The sequence below is a fragment of the Lynx canadensis genome, chromosome D2, assembly GCF_007474595.2.
Source record: "Lynx canadensis isolate LIC74 chromosome D2, mLynCan4.pri.v2, whole genome shotgun sequence".
Lineage (NCBI taxonomy): Eukaryota > Metazoa > Chordata > Mammalia > Carnivora > Felidae > Lynx > Lynx canadensis.
In genome coordinates, this window is record NC_044313.2 from 58,000,649 (window position 1) to 58,018,062 (window position 17,414).

General features: G+C 39.5%; 1 protein-coding gene across 5 annotated transcripts; it reads right to left on the reverse strand.

Annotated features, from left to right (window-relative positions):
* Positions 1-89: 89 nt before the first annotated feature.
* On the reverse strand, positions 90-12,571 carry HNRNPH3 (heterogeneous nuclear ribonucleoprotein H3). Of its 5 annotated transcripts, none has more exons than XM_030335540.2 (10): positions 12,344-12,571; positions 7,054-7,188; positions 6,398-6,536; positions 5,701-5,885; positions 5,160-5,246; positions 4,731-4,846; positions 2,977-3,112; positions 1,640-1,735; positions 1,473-1,565; positions 90-1,334 (listed from the first exon to the last, which is right to left on the reverse strand). In XM_030335540.2, exons 2-10 carry the CDS (start codon positions 7,163-7,165, stop codon positions 1,258-1,260), a joined length of 1,041 nt encoding a protein of 346 aa, XP_030191400.1. In that variant the 5' UTR covers positions 7,166-7,188; positions 12,344-12,571; the 3' UTR covers positions 90-1,257. The 5 variants fall into 5 exon arrangements, with proteins under 5 accessions (XP_030191400.1, XP_030191403.1, XP_030191401.1 ...); XM_030335543.2 differs by having other exon boundaries at positions 5,746-5,885; positions 12,344-12,532; XM_030335541.1 differs by having other exon boundaries at positions 12,363-12,511.
* Positions 12,572-17,414: the final 4,843 nt, after the last annotated feature.

Genomic DNA, 17,414 nt, shown 5'->3' on the forward strand with positions numbered 1-17,414 from the left:
TGTCCAGTGTTCACGTAGATACGGCACCTTTTACCAATATGATTTACCATCAGTAACCGACACAAAGCATTCTAGGACAGACCACACTATTATCTCCCATGTTGATATTTATTACATTAATAACATTTCTAGCAAAAACAAGTAACAAGGTCAATAACTGAATTCACATTGACAGGTTTCATTTTGATCCATTAGCCAATTTGGAAAAAAGCCATACTGATCAAAGGGATTAAAAGTAAAAAGCACCTTTTCCTTGCTACATATAGTATTTTTAAACACAATGGCTCTAAAACTCCAAACAGATATCAAATGCAAAATCCAACTTCCAGGACTCTCATTTTAATTGACTATCACATGGACTTGTCTCTTACATTTGTTTAATCATTTATACAGTTACTAAAAAACCATATACTTTAACTATTGGGCAGGAAAACTGAAAATAACAGCTGTGAGAATTATACTCCACAGTAAATACTTTTTGTACTGAATTCTCATGTCACTGAGAACCTTAACCTAGTCTAACATTTAGAGATAACTTACAACTATCATTTTTTGGGAAACATTTTTGGTACTTCAGTCAAGTGCTGAGTGAATCTTATTCTAAACTCTAGGGCTAAAATTTAAACTTCCAACACTCTCATCCCCAGGTAACACAATTAGGAATATTCAGAAATCCAGATACCTTTTAGATCTTCATTTCAGAGCTATGCTTGATAAATGACATTTGAAAAAGAATGACTAATATAGAAATTAGTGGAATTTATACTCCTGAAGCCACCTACACTCATCTTTAGGTTTTATATATTTACAGTATTGTCCAGGAGAAATTAAAAGAAAAAAGTTACACTATTTTCCAAGCTCTATTCCAGATGTCTGCTTATTAAAGACTTGTGGTTTATGCAAAGGTGAACCATTGTCCTCTAAAATTACACTATACTACTACTTGTAGAGCTAATAGTAAAATACATCAACCCAAATCTTATGAAAGCAGCACATCCTTAGGAGTAACTAGTATATAAAAAGTATCAACATCAGTGGTTTGAATATAAAAATTTATTTTTAAGTCAAAGTATGCAACAAATAAAACCTACAGAAAACAGATTTTCCCATCACAATCTGTTGCTTTACCAAATAATATTTTGAAAACACATTCCTTCAGTCATTATAAAGTTCTTAAAATACAAAAGAAATTAAATCTGTAAGAAAGTCTAGTAGACCAGACACTGTTGTCAGGACTTTGATGTTGGTGGTTATGCTTTAATACATCCCACGCCATCCACCTCCACTCATGCCACCTTGCCCATAGTAACCTCCACTGCCTCCACCGCCACGGCCTTTAAAAAAAAAAACAAAAAACACAAGAATTGCTTAGCAGGAAATATCAGTGCATACTACGTTAAAGATAACATGAGCTTAAAAATGTCCACACATGGGGACTAACAGATCAAACCACAGTAACCAAAGACACTTACCATAACCACCCAAGCCATCAGGAGTACCATATCCTCCACTGTAATTGTTACCCATTCCCATTCTTCCAACAGATCCATAACCTCCCTGATTATCTTAAAAAGAAAAAAAAAAGTTTGAGATTGACTGTAAAATGTGTAACTCTGCTTATTTAAAAAACTTTACATACCCATTCCATCTCTGCCATAGCCTCCCATTCCAGAACCTCCCATTCCAGAACCGCCTCCAGGAGTAGAATTCAAGAAGAGTTCAATGTACCGATGTTCTTTAAGAAAAAAGAAAAGATTAATAGGGATGAAAGCAATGATGATCAAATTTATCAATAAAAGCATAAAAATAATGACTAGCTAATATTAACCTGAAAGCATGTTTATAGACTTCCTAGTGGAGTGATAAAATGAATGCCAGATAGGCTACAAACCTAACTTACCAAGTTTGTTCAAATTGTACAGCCCTGAACAAGCAAAAACTGGATGAGGACTCTGTTTCCTCATCTATAAAAAGGGCTGATTCATTATTACAGAACCAGCTAGTGTACTTTTTAAAATATATTCCATGTCCCCAGGGACACCTGGGTGGCTGGCTCAGTTGATTAAGCATCCATCCCACTCTTGACTTCGGCTCAGGTCATTATCTCATGGTCATGAGATCCATGAGACCAAGCCCTACATCAGGCTGTGTGCTGGGCATGGAGCCTGCTTGGGATATTCCTTCCCTCTGCCCTTCCCCTACATGTGCTCGCTTTCTCAAAAAAATGTATATTCCACGTCTCAAGAACCGAATTAGAATCATGAAAGTAATGTCCACAAAAACCTATTTTCTTTTTTTTTTAAAAAAAATTTTTTTTTTCAACGTTTATTTATTTTTGGGACAGAGAGAGACAGAGCATGAACGGGGGAGGGGCAGAGAGAGAGGGAGACACAGAATCGGAAACAGGCTCCAGGCTCTGAGCCGTCAGCCCAGAGCCTGACGCGGGGCTCGAACTCCCGGACCTCGAGATCGTGACCTGGCTGAAGTCGGACGCTTAACCGACTGCGCCACCCAGGCGCCCCAACAAAAACCTATTTTCTATTGACTACAAAATGATCTGTGTATAGTCAGATTTAGGAATCACTAGTCAGGGTAAAATTTAATATTTAAAATGGATTTGATAACATGCAGAAATAACTTCCCCGAGTTAGTTGACATATGGGTTAAGTGGTGATTTGCAAATGGCATGGGAACTCAGGCAAATGCAAGTAACATACCTATTTTCCCTCATTAATAACTTAAGCTGTAATAACCTGTCAAGTACTAAGCCTGAATTACCTTTTCATTAAAAAGGCCCGTAAAAAGCCTTTAAAAAGTCTAAACTTATTAGAGGCCATATGGTTTCAGGTCCCAATAACTGCCAAGAATTGTATCTACAGATCCTGTAACATCTTACATACGAGGAATTACAAATGAGAGTTATTTTAGAAATTCACACCTGAGAAATGAGTTAGCAAGCCAAAGATAACCACTTACGCATGTTATTCTTATCTTTAGACATGGCAGCTACGGCATCTTCATGTGTCACAAATTCTACATCTGCTTCTCCTGTTGCTCTGCCATCAGCTCCAATATCAATATGCACTCGTATTGGATTTAGTGGTGAGAAGAACTAAACAAAACATTTGTTATTAATTTTTCTATTTAGATTATCAGAAGTAAATTACCACAAACCCTTATGCATTAAAACAAACCTCTCTACTGCCCTGTATTGCAAGGCTAACAGATCAACTACAATGGTTCTGGGAATAATATAAAATTATACACTTAGGGGAAAATGCAAAGAAATTCTCTTTAAAATAAGCTAATAATGGGCGCCTGGTGGCTCAGTTGGTTAAGTGTCTGACTTCACCTCAGGTCATGATCTCACTGCTTGTGAATTTGAGCCCCCACATTGTGCTCTGCTGACAGCTCAGAGCCTGGAGCCTGCTTCTGATTCTGTGTCTCCCTCTCTCTCTGCCCCTCTCCCACGCTCTCCAAAATAAACATTAAAAATTTTAAGGTAGTAAGAGTGCCTTGGTGGCTCAGTTGGTTAAGTGTCCAACTCTTGATCTTGACTCAGGTCTTGATCTCACGGTCATGAGTTCAAGCCTTGTGTTGAGCTCCATCCAGTTTGGAGCCTACTTAAAAAAATAACCTAAGTAAAAGAAAAAGCAAGCTAAGTGATATTAAAAGAAAAAAAAATTCTAACCCAAAACACAGTTCACTCTAAACAGAAAACGTGTCATATCCTACCACTAAGAGGGAGAGAAGTCCTCTGTCCTCCCAAGGAAAGTATTTTGAAATTGCTAAAGGATAAATAGGTCACCTGACACTTAGAAACATGTGCAGAGAATTTAGGTGTTAGGATTTAGACCAATGGAATTTGATAAACTTATACCAACTATATGTGGACAGCTCCCAAAATATATTACTTAGTTCTAATCACAAGTTAACTAGGTTGAAGCAATCCTAAAAAGGTACTTAGGCCATCAGTTCCCAGTAAGATCTACAGCTAAATTCATTTTAGAACTAGATAGTAGTCTTGGCTTTGTAAGGCCCCCAGGATCTCTACGGCAACTACTCAGGAGGTAAGAATGGATGTGACTAGATGCACCTGGGCTGAAGTTTGCAGATTCTCTAACCAATTTGAAATCAACCAATTTCAAATCAGCAATAGCATCTATGCCCATTATTTTCACAGCTCCTGTTTCTAATCACAATATAGCTAGAAAGTCAAACTGAACTTTGACTTGTTAACGTATTTCCACTTCCAAAACTTGACACAAGGGCAATAATATTCCAGTCATCTCTACTCTATGCTGATCACTTTTCACTAAATTTTTAAAAAAAGTTTACTTATTTGAAAGAGAGCATGAGGGGAGGAGGAGCAGAGAGGGAGAATCCTAAGCAGGCTCTGCATGGTCAGCACAGAGCCCGATGCAGGGCTCGAACCACTGAAACCCTGAGATCGTGACTTGGGCCAAAATCAAGAGTCAGACGCTTAACTGAGCCACCTAAGCATCTCTTCACTGAATTCTTAACTGGACTTTCTAAGTAAATCAATATACAATGGGCAAAAAAATATTCATTGATAAGGATACACACACACACACACACACACACACACACACATTTATATATAGTATTAAAGGAATTCTGACATTAAAACTATAAAAAACATGAGTCCATTTAAGAATGCTTCAAAATTGGATACCAGAATAAAACTATTAATTACTAAAATTACTCACGTTAGCAATGTCATTTTCAGTTGCACGAAAAGGTAATCCTCTCATATGTACAAAATGACCACCATGAAATCCCGAACTTGCATCACCAGCTCCACCATAGCCGTGTCCTCCCATACCTAATATAATTTCCAAAGATTATAAGTGGCTGATACATGTAAAGCCTTTTGACAACACTTCTTCTCTATACATAACTTTTCCTATTTATACCTTTTTCTTTGCCACCCAAGAAATCTTAACACAGTTGTTCTAAACATCAAATAAAGAATCATTCTGAATATCAAATACTGTAAGTATATATCTGTATAAAAGCCCCATGTACGAATGCACTGAAATATGACTATTTTTATACAAGTCACTTAACCTATATTAAACCACAAATGGTAGTAAAATACTAATATGCACCTAAAAATGAATGTCTTTAATATTTACCTCTTCCATCTCTCATTCTGTCATCGAAGCCATCATTTCCATAGCCATAATTATTATAGCCACCATAGTCATCAAAACCTCCATAACCTGTATAATTTAATGAGAAATACATGAATACACTTTCAAGAGATAAATTTTATAAATCCAGTTTATAGAAACATTCTGTGACAAGCAGTCTGGTTATCTTATTATTATAAGTTTGCAACTCCCAACTCAGTGCATGTGAAAAAAAGCAGTTAACGCTTGGTGGAAATAAAAAAATCTCAAAAGGATACATTTAGACATCAAATTAACTTTCATTCTGACGTTAAACAGAAAATGTCAAAATATGCCAAAATCTTCATTTTAATTCCTGTATTATGTAGGTGCCAATATGTGCATCAATCAAGTCCCATAGCTGGCCATGGGAATTCATATTTTCATGAACAGGTTTTTAAAACCTAGTAGGTACTGAAATTACTGCCATTTCTATATTTCTTGACAAAGTGTCAGGAACATTAAGAAAATGACAACAGAACCTTTGTCCGTTAGATACACATACCACCATCATATCCATCACCTCCTCGTCGCATTCTGTCATACATACTTCCACGCCCAGCTCCATAATAACCCCCTCTTCCTCCTATTGGTCTATCATATGGTCCCGGTCGCTGGCCCAGCAATCTTCTTGGTGGATCATAAAATCCTTTGATTTCACTCCTGCTACTTCTGAAGATCTCAATATACCTATTTAAAAATGGTTTAAGGTACAAGTTATAGCGTAAATGTATTAGAATAAATAAGATACTGGGCAAAAATGCAGTAAGTTTTTCTACATCTAGATACATAACCCAATTTAAATTGCCTAAATACACCATAAATTAACATTTTTTACACCTACAAACTTAAATAATTAATATTTAAGTTTTACATAAATAAATTAGTCATTTGAAAACAATTCATAATAATTTTAGCTTGTTTCCTTTAGTACATCATAGGTGTTTAGAGAAAATAGCTGATTATAAAAAAGCATTTATCAACATCCTATAGAGAAATGGAAACAATCTAATTTTAATTTAAGCAAACTATTAGCATTAATTCCCCACCCAAATCTGTAGTTTCCAAGTTAAATTTAGATAATTATCAATTCTTTTAAACTACCCCAGAAAAATGTTATTGTAACCCCCCCATTTAAGCAATAGTGACCCACAACCCCCAAAAATAAAAATTTAACACCATCCCAAACTCTCCATCCCCACCTGTGCCCTATTCTTTCCTTGTGTTTCCCCAGAGCATTTTCTGCTATCTCCTTTGAAGCAAACTGCACGAAGGCCTCCCCTGTGCTTCTCCCCTGGTAGTCCATCGTCAATGTTATCCCATTTGGCACGATTTCCAACCCTTTAACCCAAGGACAAATAACCCCATCAAGGGGAACAGTGTTAAAGGCTGAAACATTCCCATCTGAATCAAATATTTAAAACAAGTCTAAACAAAACAAAACAAACAAAACAAAAAAGCTTAAGTTTCCCATCACCCCATAATACAAGCGGAAGATTTTTTTCAAATATTACTGGATTACATATTTTTTTTTGCAACCAGTGTCTTTTTTAAATTACATACACTAAAAGCTCACCTATATTACATTTAAAAAGCCAAATCAAATTTATGCTCCATATAATTCATGGTTCATCACACATAATTACTCTCAATTAAGTTTACTGCACATTAGTTAGGTTTTACATATTCTACACATTCTGTACTGAATATTAACTGGAGCATATTTCATAACATAATACATTAACCAAGATACTATACTCAAAAAGACCCCAAAACAAATGGGTTTTACAAATTAAAAACTGAGTAATATAATAAAAATATATAAATACTACTAAACTTTGACTAATACTAGAGGTACCTTGAAAGAACTGAACTATTTCCTCTTTGCTGCAACCAAATGGCAGTCCACGAAGTCGTACTGTCCCATCACTAGCGTCATTTGGACCATTATGTTTCATAACCCAATCCATCTCAATAACGTTTGATTTAAACGCTATAAAAAATAAACAAGCACATAAAGCAGTCAATCAAAATATACTCTTGCTACAGGCACTGAAGAAACACCACTCAGTGGTGTACAACAGGAAATGTAACATATGGCTTGTTGACAATGCAAAGGCAAAACACCTTCCCATTTTGGGGTTGGCAAAAAGGGAAAAGTGAGTGAAACCTGTCCCACCACCCACAAAGTACTGAATTTCTAAGGCCCAAATATTTTATAATGCCCAATCTTAAGAAAACTTACACAATTTCAGATTAGTCTTCAAATTCCATTTCCTGTCACCTTATTGTCAACTCTAGCCTTTTCCTCATTTCTCCAATTTTCATTCACTTTTCAGGTTTTATTATTCATTTGAATCATTATGCAAATTCTTTAAAACTTAATTACTCAAAAGCTGCACATACCACCAGTGTCCACTTACAGCAAGAGCCTAAGTCAAAAGTTCAATGAGTACTTCCTTCAATATTAGAAAAATGGCATTACAAAAGTCGTAACTTTTTAGATGCACTTTAAATCTGAACAGTCAAATTGCTTTTGAAGGAGGGGAAAAAATTCCTATCTCTACTTTAAATCTAAACACTTCTCAAAAGCAAGTTTTAAAATGACTTAATTAGGGTAAGTTTTAAAATCGGGGTAAAAGGCCTCAAAAGGCCTTCCAACAGTGTCTGTTTTTTGAAGCTACCTGTTTGGAGTATATTAAAGATGAGTTTACTCACTGCTTTACTTTTAAACACAAATTTTAAAAGGCAACACATTCACATTTTTTTTAGGGTACAGTAAGAAGCCCTCCTAGCCTTCCAAAAAGAACCCATCCACACCCAGCTCCCTTCCCAAGAGACAACCATCCTTTTAGAATTCCAGTACATTTTAAAGAGGCTAATGCAGAAGTCCTTCAGCTGCAGAAACTTACCAGACGCTACAAATTTCACTAAGCAGCTGTAGGAATCCTACTCACCTGAGTATTTCAAACCTTTCCCTCACCACCTCCTCCCCTGTAAACAAAACAATTTGTTCACTTGATTCCTTTACGCTTGAAGGTATTCCATAAGTGTTCACTAATATTTAATTTCACACCATCTATTTATCAGTGCAACTGTGAGAAGTAGCATCTGCAAAAAGTAAATTTTTTTTGCTAGAATTGGTACATTTAAAAAAAAGCTAACGGACAAATTTTCCAAATGTGGTTATTAAATACCTCTGCATGTAAATAACAACTTTGAGACTTGTTTTGTGGTTTTAAAAATCCTGGGAGGCACTCTAGACACAGACACCAAAGTGGGAAGATTTTGAATTTTTTTTTTAATCAGACGTTACAACTGATTTTTACGCACATGAATACTTGATGTGAATTTTTAAGAAAACAAACAAAAAATCATAAAAAAATAAACCCTGGTTTTGAATCCCTATTCTGCCACTCAATGGCTGATGTAAGCAAACTTCTTAACCTCTCTGTTCAACTGTAAAATACAGATAGCACAGGTGCTTATACTTCACTGGACTGTTACTTTTAAGACTCGTTTATAATGCTTGGTCCGTAGCATGGTTAATCATTCAATGGTAGTCACTGGGTTTTAAAGGGCCCTGTATAACTACTGAATTATACCACAAACAAAATAAAGAAACCTTAATTAAAGGACAGAAAACTATCCTGAGTCTTGAAATACAGATAGTTAGTCTTTTCCATAGTCAACATAGGCTTAAGCTTTCAAGCTTCCTAAGGAAGGATTATGTCCAAGGCAGAGGAAAAAGGAGGGCTTTTTGGAAATGTTTTCTATAGCACCTATTAGGTAAAAAGCAGAGTAGTCCTGAAAAAAGTAGACCCTGAATCAGTTTGAGAAAAAGTTACGACATTTTGAAGATCTCTACCATTTTCTTAAAAAACCCAGAAGACTTTAAAAAATGGCATCAACTTAAAAAAATTCCTATAAAAGATGACTCAATAGAAAAAAAGAAAAATTAAAGGATGTAACATCAAATGTTACTTATGAAACATGTAAGTAGTTTGCAAAATCAATTTAATTTGTAAAAAGACCTTGGTGTAACGCTTTTTATTATTTAGCACGTTTCTTTCTTCAAAGTAAAGATACTTTGTTTTGGGAACAAACAAAAAGATGGTAACTGACTTATCTTCACTATAAACTTTAGCCCTAAGAAACACAAGCAAGCACACTAGTTTTGATTTTTGGATCAGTCTATACTAAAAAGACCTATACAAAACTAACAAAATATTAAGCCTGTAAAAAACACAATAATAAACTTAACACAATTTTAGGTGGAGAAAAAGTTAACCAGATTCAGAAGACAAACTATTTCACAGGATGACTCTCCTCCACTCTACATGTATGAAGACTACACAATTTTAAAAGCCACACTTGAATATTCCTTCAAAACTCAAAATTTGAGTCTAGAATTCTACTTACAAAACAAAACCAAGACAAACTCTGAAAGCATACAAAAAGACAATTTGCTCTAATACGTTAATAAAGCGGTCTCAGACACTACCTAGAGTCTACCAATTATCCAGGATAATCCATCTCGACCTTTCTTTGCAAGAGTTTCACGGCTAATCCCAATTCTGCTTTAAGACTTCCAAGTGTTGGGGCGCCTGGGTGGCGCAGTCGGTTAAGCGTCCGACTTCAGCCAGGTCACGATCTCGCGGTCCGTGAGTTCGAGCCCCGCGTCAGGCTCTGGGCTGACTGCTCAGAGCCTGGAGCCTGTTTCCGATTCTGTGTCTCCCTCTCTCTCTGCCCCTCCCCCGTTCATGCTCTGTCTCTCTCTGTCCCAAAGATAGATAAACGTTGAAAAAAAAAAAAAAAAAAAAAAAAAAAAAAAAAAAAAAGACTTCCAAGTGTTAGCACCAATTAAAAATACCAGCAGCTGAACTAGTACAACTGAAGTCACTTTTGAGTGAGACTTTTATTTCCTAAACATGATATTAAGTGAAAGAAGCCAGTCACAAAAGTCCACATGATTTTAAATAGGTGAAGTTTATGGTATGTGAATTCTATCTCCAAGTTGCTAAGCATCTAAGAGGTTAAATGAAATATAAAATTCCTTTATTACACAGAGACATATACTATCTTCTGAAATATAATGAAGTTAGGGTTTGATGTAACAATAAATAACTTTATAAATGGTAGCTCACTGGTCTTAAAAAATGAGAATGAACTTCAAATTTTGGCAATAAAGTGATAATTAAACTGAACATCTTACATCATTTCCCCTTGCCAATGTGTTTGCTCCTTAATTATCAGTAGAAAAGGTAGACACACCAATACCTAAAGGAGATGTTAAGTCCCTAAAATTATAAAGGAGTTCTTTTTTAAAACAAAGTTTACCATCACCTATTGCAGCTCAGCCACTTGTATACCAAAATAAGAACATCAAAAAAAAGAAAAAAAGAACATGGTTATTAAAAATATAAAGGTAATTAGTAATCAGATGGACTTCCAGATTATGCAGGTGAAAGGACACAAAAAAAGGTTTCTAGGGTAATCCAATTAGGAAAGCCATTATATCATGTACTACTTTACAGAAAACTCTAGGCTTTTTCAAAGGCTACTAAAATCAGACCATCTTCAACAGTAGGAAGGTTTTTTGTTTTTAAAGCTGAAAAAAGTAGGTAGTAAGAGTTCTTGTAAGGACGCATATTCATTATTGGGAACTCTTTATAAAATTCTCAGGCCCTGACTCACTTTTTTAGGTACTCAGTGAAAATTACGGACCTAGCTTCTCTGTACAGTTCTAAGGAACCCCCGCCCCCTATCACACCACCACGTGACTGGGCTTTCGGTTTGTTTTTTTGTTGTTGAGTAGGCTTTTTTTCTTGGCCAAATATCACCACTGTCCTATACTAAATAAAAAACATGCTTAGCTGCCAAAAGAAAATAAATGCTAACTGTATTTTGATGTATTTTACTTCTACAGCCTCTATGCACAACATACAACTCTTGGAGACTTAATATTGAAAGTAATTAAATTCCTACACAAATTTATGCCATCACTGTTTTAACTTCTTCCCAAAGGTAAAACTCCTACTTACATTATTACTCAGTGTAGTGCCAAACTACACAAAAACCACTGCTAAACCTCCCACCCCTGCCCAAAAGTTCAAAAGGCTGTTATCAGAGTTCACTGGACCCGAACGATTATTTAAGTTGCCCATTTCACATTCCTATTGGAAGTCACCCGCTTTTCTTCTTACAAAAACAATCACCCACAAAGTCTTTACGTTTAAGAGAAATGTGAGAAGAATAAAACCCTCTGGAGAATCAGTACGTACTCTTTCCGAAGTTCCAAATCTGGAATATAAGGGCCGGCTAAGCGTCCTTTATTCCTCCCCGGAGACTTTTCGTTTATCTAGCTGCCCTAGAGACCGGAGAGCTAAGGAGAGTACGCCCCTTCCCCCCCGCCCCCCCATCTCTCCGTCCGGCAGCCAAGCCTGGCTTAAAAACCTTCGCCACCGGGCGGCGGAATTACAAAGGAGGCCGTCTGCCTCCTTTGTCCTGGATTTGGGAGTTGAGCGCCTTCGTCGCCATTGGCTTTCCTCCCCCAGCTCCAGCCTCTCTCATCTTGGGAATCTGCGTCAGAAGTCACTCGCAGTCCCGCCAGCCCAGGGTAGCCCAGCCGAGACTGCGGAGGTAGGGAGGCCGCGGTGGGAGGCCAGGCCCATCCGGCGCCATTTCCATCGGGAGCGCGCCCGCCAGCCCAGACCCTCCCCCCCCCCGCCCCACCAAGTGCCCAACCTTTCCCTGCTCGCTTCGCTCCCCTTCCGGGGGCGCTGTGACCTCCCCCCGGCCTTCTAAATCAGTTTTAGGAAGCTTAGGGGCAAAAAAGTAGAAAGAGGGGGAAGGGCGGGAAGCCGAAGTGGCCGCGCCACCGTACCCAAAATGGCGGAGGCCAAACCAGCAGGGAAAGAGGGGAAATGCTGGATGACCCCCACTTCGGGCCTCAGTTTCGTCCACTGAATTTCACCTGAGCAAGTTCTCCCCCACCGCAGGCCGCCCTCCTTGAAGTGGGAGATCTCCTGGGAGGCGCAGTGTGACCGCCTCCGAGCAGCGACCTCCACACTTCCCCCCCCACCCCCTCTCAGTCTCTCTTTCGTCCTTCTCCCGACTCCGCTCTCGACACCACCAGCCCAACCTACCCCCTTTTACTTCAGATACCCTGTCGGGCGACAGTAACGCCGACTCTGGCGCTCGAGGGGTCGGTCGTGAAGAGGAAGAAGTCGCTCGCCTCGTGTAGCGCTCACCACAACGGTTCTTCCAACCGTCTCAGGCGGTGGCAACCGCTAAGGGAGCTGCGCAGCAGACCGACTGGCTTGGGGGGATGGGAGAGAGCGAGCGAGAAGGAGGGGGTGGGGCGAGAGCAACGAAGACCAGCTACCCGCTCTCGCGAGACCTGGGAGTCGCTCCCGCCTTGGCGCTGGAGGCAAGAAGTGCGCATGCGCGCTGGTGGGCCGACCAATTTGTTTGAGGAGGAGGTGGGGAGAGTGGGAGAGGAAGTCTAGTTAGACGAGCGGGTTACTGTAAAACTGTTAAATGCTCAGAGCTCACCTTTCTGCCCATTCGGGGAGGATGTGAAGTGGCAGTTGCAGCCAGTGTGTGTTGAAGGAACCATGGTGTCGCAGTTTGGAAAAGTTTTCCAGTACTCTGTCCCCACCAAAAACAAATTCGATAGAGTCCCCACCCTAACCCCTCCCCCCACCCTCGTCACCTGCAGGGAAAGGATGCCACGTGATACGGAGGCCAAATGCGGAGAGGGATTTTCTTGTCAGGTTTGCGTTATGCGGTAAAAATATTGTTTCCCCGCTGCGAAGACACCATAGTGGGTACCAGGCCCCCATTCCGCCTCTAATCTGGGGCTCCTCCTTCCCTGTAGTGGCGCTAGGGCACCGGGCCCAGCCCCCTACCCACAGGCGGGCCTCCTCCCTGAGGGGCTTCTTGATAAACCCCCTCCCCCCCACTAGTCCCACGAGAAAGTTCATCTCTCCACTTGTCTATATTGACGTATAATTAATATGCAGTGTTATATTAGTTTCAGGTATACAACGATTTGGTAATTATGTATATACATACTACTCTGCTTACCAGGAAGCACTGTACCTCTTAATCCCCTTTATCTATTTCACCCATCCCCTCACCCACCTCCCCTCTCCTCACCCACCTCCCCTCTGGCAACCACCAGTTTGTTCTCCCTTTGGAGGAGTCCATTTGTTATTTTTTGTTTGTTAGTTTCATCTCTCCCACTTTATAACCTGGGGCATGGATCAGGTGCTGAGGACTGACAATTTAGGGTTGTTTTATAAACAGGGCTTTGCGTTCTTGAAAATTGCAGTGCAAGTGACACCTACCTAGTATTTTTTGGTTGTGCTGTCCTACGCCACCAAAGTCCTTAGGGACTTTTTTTTTTTTTTTTATTAAAAAAATTTCAAGCCAAATTTCTGTTGAATGGGTGCAGGCCAGTCCTGGTAAAGAGATCAGTGCAAGTGCAAACATAGGAACTGTACATGAAGTGCAAGAGAGGGAAAGAAATGAATTTGAACACAGGGATGTTCCTGTAGTTGGAAATGTGGACAATGCTGATGAGGGATACTAAGGCAAGCTGAGGGCTAAGCACAAACTAGCACAATCCCCCCCACCCTCAGGTGGGATATGTGTGATATTCCTCAGGTACCCCTGGCTGCCCAAAAACAAAGGAAAGGACAGAAATCAAATGGTTAAACTGATAGTTTCCATCAGTTTACAGATATCTCATCAATAGCATAATCTCCGGGAACTCCCTACTATCTTAATGATAATGCTTTGCTAGAGGTAAAAAAACAACCTTAGTTTGGCAACACCTAGGCTTCCAGTAATCTGTAAATCCTCTTTAGTATATGGAAATCCCTTTAAGAAACTTTCTTTTGACTTCAGCTCCCCCAACTCCACAGTATATAAGCAGTCACTCTGCACAACCCCAGTGCATCTCTTTCTCTGCCCACGGATCTTGTCCTGTGCTTTAATAAAATCACCTTTTTGCACCAAAGATGTCTTCAAGAATTCTTTCTTGGCCATCAGCTCTGAACCCCACCATCACCCTAAAACCCCAACAATACTAGGTTGCAGACCTTTAATATCCAGTCAAAGACTTTGTACGTTCTACTATAGAAGTTGGGAAGACCTTGAAGGGGTATAAGGGGTGTTAGCAGTGGAGAAGCTTGAATAATTTTTTACCCTATGAGATCTGCAATGTGTAAGGTGTAGGCCAGAGACCAGTTACCTGCATATAATGGAAATGTCCATTTATGGTTTAATTCAGCCTCAAACCTGCTTAAGACAAATGTAGGACAGTAAGAATTGGCTAGGTCATAACGCCCTAATTTTCTTGAGCCCACTCCCTCAAAATACCTCTTGGAGAAAGGGGGATGGGACAGTGTGGTCATTATTACAAGACACAGAAAAACAAAACCTGGATAACATAACATTATGATTCATATTTATTAAGAGCTTGCTTGAGCTAGTGCTGTGCTTAATTCACTGACTCCTTACAATCTAAAGGATAATTATTGTCCCCATTTTACAGATCAGATGCGTGAGTTTAGAAGTACAAAAGTTGGGGCACCTGGGTGGCTCAGTGGGTTAAGTGTCTGATTCTTGACTTCTGCTCAGATCATAATCTCATGGTTCATGGGTTTGAGCCCCAAGTTGGACTCTGTACTGACAGCACGAAGCCTGCTTGGGATTCTCTCCCCCTCTCTCTCTGTCCCTCCCCTGCTTGTGCTCTCTCTCTCTCCCTCTCTCTCTCAAAATAAATAAACATTAAAAAAAAAGAGGGGGGCGCCTGGGTGGCTGAGTCAGTTGGGTGTCCAACTTTGGCTCAGGTCATGATCTTACAGTTTGTGGGTTTGAGCCCCATGTTGGGCTCTGTGCTGAAAGCTTGGATCCTGGAGCCTGTTTCAGATTCTGTCTCCCTCTCTCTCTGCCCCTTCCCCACTCATGATCTGTCTCTCTGTCTCTCAAGAATGAATGTTAAAAAAAAAAAAAAATCTTTAAAAAAAATTAAAAAAAAAGAGGAAGTACAAAAAGTTGCTCAAGGTTATACACCTAGTAATGGAATGGTTTTACTGTAGGGGCTAGGGTCTTAAAGCATTCTAGACCTTCCTGGGGTTGCAAATAACCTAACCCTATGCATTAAGGGAACAAGCATCATTTTAGGCAAATTGAAGTTACTTAACAAACATTACCATCTCAGGAGACAGTTCATTGGCTGGAGACTTTTTTTTAATGTTTTATTTATTTATTTATTTATTTATTTATTTATTTATTTATTGAGAGAGAGAAGAGGGGCAGAGAGACACACACACAGAATTTGAAGCAGGTGCCAGGCTCCAAGCCGGCAGCACAGAGCCCAACGTGGGGCTCAAACTCCTGAACCGTGAGATCCGTGACCTGAGCTGAAGTTTGTCGCTTAACCAACTGAGCCACCATTATGCTCCTGGCTAGAGATGTTTGAAGAGGCCTGAAACTTGATGTACTGGTGTCACTGACACCTTCAGCCCCTCTCCTCAAAAAAAAAAAATTGCTGGGGCGCCTGGGTGGCGCAGTCGGTTGAGCGTCCGACTTCAGCCAGGTCACGATCTCGCGGTCCGTGAGTTCGAGCCCCGCGTCAGGCTCTGGGCTGATGGCTCAGAGCCTGGAGCCTGTTTCCGATTCTGTGTCTCCCTCTCTCTCTGCCCCTCCCCCGTTCATGCTCTGTCTCTCTCTGTCCCAAAAAAAAAAAAAAAAAAAAAAAAAAAAATTGCTATGTTAGTAAGACTCTAAGCTCCCACACTTCAGATGGGAGTTCTTCCTGGGTTCTAGTTACATCACTACTTTACCTTTTCAGTCTTTCAACTTGATTTGGCAGATGGAATGCTGTAATCCCTTTTACCTCTTGCCTGAATTCAAATAATACATTTAGTGCCTGATTGAGTTTGGCATTCTTTCCACATACTTAATTTGTATGGTTCTGGGCCACAATCCTTAAATCATTCTAATGGCTTTTCACCACTGAACTGCAATGTTTTCTTTGTGTTTTGGCCACAATTCCTGTATATTGGGCACTTTGTTGTTTGCCAGTGTAAATTCTTAGGAAGGACTTGAAATTAGTACATGTATTCCTTTTGCTTTTTTATTACAGCAAGTAGGAAGCTTTGAATTAAAAAAAAAGTACACTAGGGGCACCTGAATGGCTCAGTTGGTTGAGCATCCGATTTCAGGTCATGATCTCACGGTGTGTGAGTTCAAGCCCCGCATCAGGAGGCTGTCAGTGTGGAGTCTACTTTGTACCCTCTGTCCCCCCCTCTCTCTGCCCCTCTCTCGCTTGCGCTCTCTCTCTCTCAAAAATAAAAAATAAGCATTTTAAGAAAAGGACACTAATTTTGGGGCAAATGTAATTTTAAAAAAGATTTTCTTTTTATTATTATTATTATTTTTTTAAAGTAATCTCTACACCCAGTGTGGGGCTTGAACCCACACCCTGAGATCAAGAGTTGCATGCTCCACCGACTGAGCCAGACAGGTGCCCTAGAGGCAAACCTAATTTTTATTTGGCTTCCTATTTTACTATTTTTCTCAAAAGAAAAAAAAAAAGTCTATCTACTATTCCCATTGGCAAATTGAATCCTATAAGTCTTGGTGGATTGGTTCATCACTGCTCCAGTGATCCCTACAGATTGTTTCCAGATTGATCTCTGTGGAATTGTTTCCATAGAGATGGTTAGAACTAAGGGCTCCGAGCTGCTTTTGAGATTTTGTTTTCTCTTTGTCTTCCTTTCGGTCATTACAGTACTTTTCTATTAGTACAGAGATCAGAGGAACTCCGGAGAGGATCTTGTTGGAGGCCATAATGAGAGAAAAATGAAAAAGGAGAGGAAATGGAAGTACCCACACTCCCCAGAGGAAAACAAGACAACAAATATGTAATCATGTATTACACCATCAGGATGAAGAGGAGAGGAAAATTCCATGCAGAGCCCAGAGAAACAAAAAGAAAGAGAAATTGAAAGAGATTGCACCCTGCTGGGAGAGGGAAGACACATTCACTAAAAATTAGTTAAGATAATTGTTCACATACCTCCAATAGCATTCTAAAATAACATAAAAACTGGATTTTACCATAATCTTTTTGCCATTATGAAAAGCAAATAAACTAAAAAAAAAAAGTAGCAAAACCCACAAATAAGTTTCTAGGAGTGT

Excerpts from the sequence above, each read along its gene's own strand:
- HNRNPH3 (XM_030335540.2), bottom strand. The coding sequence starts at position 7,165 with ATGGATTGGGTTATGAAACATAATGGTCCAAATGACGCTAGTGATGGG. Across the intron at positions 1,736-2,976 it reads TAAAGATAAGAATAACATGC|AACATCGGTACATTGAACTC; the intron begins GTAAGTGGTTAT and ends TTTTTCTTAAAG. Across the intron at positions 1,335-1,472 it reads TGATGGCTTGGGTGGTTATG|GCCGTGGCGGTGGAGGCAGT; the intron begins GTAAGTGTCTTT and ends TTTTTTTTAAAG.